The sequence below is a fragment of the Buceros rhinoceros genome, unplaced genomic scaffold (genome assembly GCF_000710305.1).
Source record: "Buceros rhinoceros silvestris isolate BGI_N320 unplaced genomic scaffold, ASM71030v1 scaffold18011, whole genome shotgun sequence".
Taxonomy (NCBI): Eukaryota; Metazoa; Chordata; class Aves; order Bucerotiformes; family Bucerotidae; genus Buceros; species Buceros rhinoceros.
In genome coordinates this window covers 11,560-18,771 of record NW_010395007.1, presented here as the reverse complement: position 1 = coordinate 18,771, position 7,212 = coordinate 11,560, and the positions used below count along the sequence as shown (strand labels likewise).

General features: G+C 49.6%; 1 protein-coding gene across 1 annotated transcript in view; it reads right to left on the bottom strand.

Moving 5' to 3' along the window:
- Window positions 1-525: 525 nt before the first annotated feature.
- The window catches only part of TMCO1 (transmembrane and coiled-coil domains 1), a gene marked incomplete at its 5' end in the record, with an annotated part of 17,189 nt that continues 10,502 nt past the window's right edge, over window positions 526-7,212 (bottom strand). Inside the window, 2 exons of the mRNA XM_010145418.1 lie at window positions 526-876; window positions 6,104-6,248. Of these exons, the coding sequence (XP_010143720.1) occupies window positions 778-876; window positions 6,104-6,248 (244 nt within the window). The remainder of the gene's footprint in view (window positions 877-6,103; window positions 6,249-7,212) is intronic.

Genomic DNA, 7,212 nt, shown 5'->3' with positions numbered 1-7,212 from the left:
GCTAAGCTGCAACATAGTCTTGATTTGTATGCCTTTCAGGGTGTGACTGATGAGTAAAGCAAGGAGCACAGACAGAAGCGCTGCTGCCGTAACCACTCAGGCAAGAAAGGGTTCACCAGCAGCAGGCGGCGCTGCCATAAGTTAACAGTTTACTCAAGTCCGAAGGCCAGGTTTGTTCCTGTAACTGAGCAGACACAGGCTGACAGTGCACCCAGAAACACCCGCCACCTCCGAGGGCAGCCTGGCACTGGGCAGGTTCCAGTGTCCACAGTCACTTGGCCCACGGAAAACCCCGCCCTCCACGCTGGAAGCTTCGCAGAGGGAGAACTTAGCGCACCTACTCGCTGTCCTACGCACAACCACAGCCTGGCTGACACAAGGGTCTCTTCGTTGGAAGAATTTTCCAGGCTGTCTGCTCTGCAGACCTCGCTCATGCTATCACTTGGTTTCCATGCTGTGAACTGAATCAAACTACGTCCATCTATTTCTACTCATCCTACAGCACAATGAAGAGACATCTAAATAAACATGCCCATGCCATTTATTTCTCAGAAACACCAGAAGTAGAAGGTCAAGTCATCTTCTGAGAACTTTCTTGGTTTGATGAGCAAACAACTGCTGGTGGAATACTCCAAATGGAAGATGTTTCCAAGAGCGTGGCCTGCTCTGCACAGGCCGGTGTGGCCGTGTGGTGCCTGGTGCAGAATCCCATCTGGTTACCTCCCAAAGGCAGTCTTGTACACCGAGCAGACCTTCTGGGAAGGCTGAAACTGTGCCTTAGGAGAACTTCCCTGCCTGAGGTGGTGGGCCAAGGAAGCCCCCTGCTTGCTTGGTGGCAGCTCGGGAAGGGGCAAGACCAAGCATCTTCTGGATGTTCTGCAAAAAAAAGAACAGAAGAGCAGGATAGTCAGGTCAGACCACGATGAGGGAGACAAAGAGGAAGAAATCCCAGTGCTGCTTACAACCTTCCCACTAGTTTCCACAGATTCAGTTTCTCCCCCACAGAGCCTTACCAAGCCGGCTGCTCTGCACTGGGCCTCTGTCCCCACGCATTTAGAAAAGCTTAGCTCTGAGCCAGAGAACCACCCCGCAATGGCTGTAGTTAGAGCTGGCCCACTCTCCCCCACCTCGACAAAATCCTTCTGATCAGTAAATCCACACTTTGTTGAGGGTTCCTTTCCACCTCCAGCTACACCCCACACACAGTCAGCTGGCAGGTACCTCAGTGATGCCTTTGCACATGGGCTGGTTTAAAACCCAACCTACAGCAGTTATCTTTGCAGTTTCGCTGCGGTGCCCACACAGGAGCAGGTTCCTGCCGTCTGCTCACAGGCAGAACTGAAGCAGCCCTCGCTTTTCACATGCCCCAGAAACCACTGCTGATGGCGGCCATCAGAGCCCGAGGGGCTGCAAGTTGGCGAGGAAGGCTCTGGCCTAATGCGGCCGGAATTTGGGTCAGCAACGTGGCAACCGGGGTGGGTGCCAAGTTCAACGTGGGAGCTTAGGCACAGAATGAACATGAATGCTAGTGCTGCAGACAGAACAATGCTTCGGTGGAGACGGGCAGTGCGGCAGGACTTACGTAGCAAAGCCCCAAACTGACTATTGAGATGACCTCATCTGCATCTGAGCAGGGTGGTTCCGTGGAAAACAACGAACGAGGAAAGAACTAAGTAGCAGAGCCAAGCATTAGCTAAAACCTCACAGCAGAATATTTAAATTTGACGTTTTTCTTGATCTGTGTGAAATTCCTTTTTGAATTTTGCAACAGTGCAACTACAAAGAGCTACTGGTTCTTTTTACCAGTTTCATCCTTCACCATAAATAACTACAGCTCGAGATGCTGCTCCTGCAGCGCTGGAGAAACAGGAACATCTGATGTGAGGGAAAGAAGAAAACAACTGTGTCCTGCTCATGCCACCAGCTGAGTCCTGGCTGACAGGACAACAAAAGGAGGAAGGAGGATTCTCTTCAAACCTGGGTGTCCTCACCAAAATAACTGGATAGGATAGGTCAGAGTTCTCAAACGTTTTGATCATGGAAGTAAAACAAACTAACAAAAGCAGAGAGAGCACTTCATAATTCCACAGTAGCTAAATTAAAATTTTTTAAAATGGAGAATCATTCCAGGTGGACACTATGGAAAAGGAGGTTTCAGCCCCCACCCACGCATGAGGTAAAGGAGGGGAACACTTGAATGGGAGTTACATCGGGTTTAGTCCATAGCCTACAAAAATCAGCCACTGGTTGATATTCAGCAACTGAACGTGTGACAGCATTTCATTGTGGGAGACTCCTTCATGCGGTTCCTCTTCTCAGAGCTTCCTTAGCCAAGAGGTGGACAGAGAGGAAGAAACAAAGGCAGCCGAGGGACAGATTCGGCAACAGCAGAGGGTGCTGCAGAGTCAGTAGCAGGCAGGACCAGGCTCCTATCTGCCTTGGACTGGCTCACCCGTGGAGCAGGGCACCCAGGGAGGCAAGGAAGTGTGCCCTGCCTGTTCCCGTTCCTTTAAGTACCAAGAGAGAGAAGAACTGTGGTGCTGAAGTTTATTCCTCCTGCTCAAAGTTCCAAGAAGAGAGATGACATCTCATCTGTATGTGGATTTAAGACTACAGTCACTCTCCAGCACAATCATAGAATGGTTTATGTTGGAAAAGACCTTTAAGATAATCAAGTTTCTCCTTCCATGGCAGTCCCCTCCCAGCTAGCCTCCTGCCCTAGCTGCAAAGCAGGTTTTGCTGGACAGCAACCCTGAAGCCTACATGGCTGGAAACACCAGGGCTGGGGCAAGAAGCCTGTCCTGTCTGCTGTGGGCCATGTGGCATAGGGAAGTCTGCAGAGTCTCCTCCCATCACCTTCAGGAGCAAGGAGGGAGACTGTTCAAGACCCAAAAGCCTCACCTGCCCTCTTCTGAAGTTCAAAGTGACTGCAGGAAGGACAGGAGCTGCTTCTGCTTTTGTCTTCAAACCCAGAATGGGTCTCAAAGACAAGGCAGAGAGCAGCCTGCCTCAAAATCAGGCCACGTGGGAAAGCACACTGGGATAATGGCTGGCTCTCCATCCCCCGGGGAACGCACTTCAGAGAGGAGCGGCTTAACCTACAGTTCAGGCGTGTGTGAAAAGGAAGTGAAGACCAGCGAACGCCTGAGGAACAGCAGCATACTCCTCTCCACAAACACCACAGGTGAAGGCTGGGAGCTCGGAGACAGGAGCGGGGACAGAGGATGTAACCCTGACATTACGCCTCCCGCCCAGCCCAGCAGCAGACTTTCCCAGCTGAAACCCAACAGCTCAAGGACCCTTGGAAGGCCTCTCCCAGCAACCCTTCTCTCTGCAAACAGGAAAGCAGGAGGAACTAGGGGACAGGATTTACGTGCCAGGGAGAGCTGGGAACAGCGCAAAGGAAGTTACTCACTGCGAGTTGACTATTTTGGGAGATGCTGGCCAGGTCACAGGCAGCAAGCTTTCCACTCTGAAGAGTTTATCACCCCCACATGGCTGAGGACCACATGAAGAGGCCGCCTGATGCTGCTGCTGCCCATCTCACTAATGTCAGTTTAATCACCATCCAGTTAGTCTCCCCACCCTCACGTACTCCCCTGCATTTCCCTCCAGGTCGCTTCTTTCACGCGCACAGGAGTTCCTCTACTTCCGACCTCCACAAGGACACCTCTCCTCCCTACCTTTGATGCCTTCACAAGCAGCTACAGGATTTAAGGGAAGTCCGAGGGATGTATGGTCTCCTTAATTTGTTTGCAACCTGTTCCCTGGCTTTTGGAACACCTCCACTCCTTCTCCTCTGGTGTGAGCATCAAGTCAGACATCAGCTCCCACATCAGTTATCCTCCCCTGGGCTAACAGCTGTTGAGAAGCTCACCTGGCCAGATTTCCCCTTTTGCACACACTGAAGCACAAAAGGTCACAACGCTTCCACCTCCAATGTCATGGAAAGCACCAAAAGCAAGTCTTCGGCACCATTTTAAGCCCTTAATTACTTTCTTCCCCTCTCTGGCCTCTCAGAGCCCTCCCAATGCTGTTATCACCCAAGTTTCTTCAAACAGTAATAAAGCCAAGAGCAGGATGCCAGCAATCGCAGCTTCAGTTCATGACTTTTGCACAAACTAATGTGGCTGGTCTCTGCCCTTCCCTCTGCATAGCAAGGAGGAAGAAACCGAGCTGCCCAACAGCTGGGAATTGGCAGGTGGAGCTAACCACATAGATAAGGCAGCTCTGTGAAGACATGGTCTAACACTTCAGAGCAAAACCACCCTTCTCCAAAGTAATAAAGTAATTTCCATCCTCCACAGGGCCACCAGCATAACCTTTCAAGCACAAGAGCAATTTTTTTCCCCCAGAATTTCTGTTGAAAGACAAACCTACTGCAAACAGCTTGGCATTTCTGCCCAGAACCAGACCAGACCACCACTCGCTTCGTGCTGTCTGCTGATTTCACAACAGAAAACATCAGGAAATGCCCAGCTCTAGAACTAACCACAGGAATTATATTTTTGGCCCCCCAAAGAAATCCATGGGGGATTTTTCAGCAAGAGAATTCCCCAATCAACCCAATGTGTGCAGAAAAATCTTGCTGATGGTGCTATTTAGTTTCATATAATTATCCACAACGCTGGAAAGAAGGGACTTTCCACATAACAGGTGAGTAACACAGAGCAGCACCAGACAAGATTGCCTGAAGGAACAGCATCAGACCCCAGCAGTTCAGCAAGATGATCTGAAGAGCTGCAGAGGTCTCCTTTCCTTCAAAGCAGCGAACGCTGCTCCAGTTACTGGGAAGTTAAACAAGGTTTGTCTTGCAGCTGAGAGAATGAGGAAGCCCCTGGCCTTTGGGATGCTGAAGTTGGCCCTGCCTGGAGTGAGGGGTGGGCCAGATGGCCTCCAGGTGACCCTTTCAACATAAATTATTCTACAATTCATTATCTGCTTTCCCATTGGACCAGACACAGATCCATTGCAACACAAGCACCCAGTACGGAGGGCTACGAAGAATTCGATCCACTGGTGTGCACTTTGTGATTAAAGGAACTCTACTATTAAGCTGCTCCTTCAAGCTCATCCAAACGTGTGACAGCAGCTGGCATAACACACTGCTTCCCTTTGTCGATCTGCTTTAAGCCTTTCCAAGCCCCTTGGCACACACCCCGAGGAAAAGCGACAAGAAGGTCAAGGAGAAAAGCAGCAAGAATTCAGGAAGTGAATCAAAGAAAAAGGAAATATAAATACAGAAGGGCAGGTAATTTGCTGCCGGTTGCACCAGCATTCCTCCAGCCCCCAGAGTCCATTAACTTATCCTCAGCACTCTCTGGGGGATTCTGGCAGAGCAGACTTCTGGCTGCACTGGGGAGGTCCTCACCAGCCACTCTGCTGCCAGTGAACCTTCCTGGACAGGCACTTCCCTCACCCTCACTAACACTTCTCCTTTCAAAGGATAGGACTAACCAGCTTTTCTGGGGAGCTATGAGTAGTCAGCTCTTGGCTTATCACACCAGACACCCTTTCTGGGTTGTGTCCCTAACACTGGCAGAGGCTCAAAGGTAAAGCTCCAAAGACTCTAGAAAGAAAAACCAGGCAGTCAGCAAAAATGGGAAGGACAAGCCCAAAAGAACCCATTTAACTCTTTATCACTTTTTCAGCAAATTTATGGACTGTCTGAACCTTTATAAAACCTCAAGCCACCAGGGAAGTTTCCCCTGAAGATGCTACACTTCTCTTTTCTCATATGGCTTTAAAAGTCACGATTACTAAGAAGCAGTACTTGGATTGGCTTCTGACGGAGACAATCTCTTTTTAGGGTCATCCACAAAGTTATCGGTCAGACACAAGGAAGGAACCTATTTCTGCCAACTCTGATTGCAAGTCTCCAGTCAAGTCTTCCACACTGGTCCAGGATAGTGGCTGTTTTTACGATCCCAATCTAGAATTGCTTTGAACATGCATGAAGCATAGGAATGAAGACAATCAGAGAAACCACAAACAGATCAGAGATTCTACATGCAAAACTGGACAGCAGTAACAGACTCCTCTTTATGGGTGGAGATGTGCTTTCCTTGTTTCAGGCATGTGAGAGACCCAGCAACGTACTCACCTGCCTGATAGACATCGTGCAGAGAATGTAGAGGAAGATGAAGGAGCAGTCGGTGTAATCCTCACCCAGGAGGTTACGGTGGGAAAGACCTTGGATGTATGAAAGGGGGATAAATGGAAGCTTTGCCACCACTCGGCCATCAAATCTGGAAAAGAGAGCATGGGATCACAACCAGGGATGACAAAAGAGTCTTTGGCTATAAAAAGAGCAAGGAAGCATTTTCAGCAGGCCACCAGAGCAGACAAGACCACAGGGAAGGCTAAAAAGTCATGCTGCTTTCTCCAGTCTCCCCTGTATGCACTACGCCAAGGAGGCTCACCAACTCCTCCACGCCCAAGCACCCACAGGGTGAGCAGGCTTCCATAGTCAAAGTGTCTCACAGTGATTTAAGCGATCACCTGGATAAGCTGTTGCTTCATGAATTCTCGGTGTTTTGCAGTTTACTGGTGCATTGTACTTAAAAGTCAAATTTAGCTGATCACTTCCCAGAACAGTCAGCACTTGAATAAGAGGTGGAACACTATCACCCTGCACTCACTACAGGAAGATGGACCCTGCTTCGGGCAAAAGAGCATTTTTTAAGCAGAGCATAGATCAAAGCCACCTCCTTCCTGGAGCAGCTACACTTCTCAGCGCAAGCAGGGGGCATGAGAGCCATCAACAGAATGCTTTTTAATACCAACAGTCCTCTCTGCATCAGCTCTGAAGACAAAGGCAGTGCAGAAGCAGGATGATACCACATATTCCAAGCAGGCTGTCCTGTTCCTGGAACTCCTCCAGCTCCGCATTCCAGGCAGAGTGTGAATTCTGGCCAGTGTGCAAAGATTTCTCCCAACCCAGACAGTCGACCCAGCCTTTTGAAGTGAGCGTGTACGACGCCTCAGCAGCATGTGCATAGGTGGATGTTATTTTCTCTGCGTGCGCTGATTTTCTAACAGGTGTTTCTTGTTTCAAGAGATCCTAAACGAGCATTCCTTCCTGTGGAGATGCATTCACACAGCCATGGCTCAAACATACGCCAACTTTGTTTACATCTCACAGGCAGTTTGGCAAAAGAGCAAGGAACGGATGTTTATCTCCCCGTTACATCCCCCAGGGGCTTAAAATTC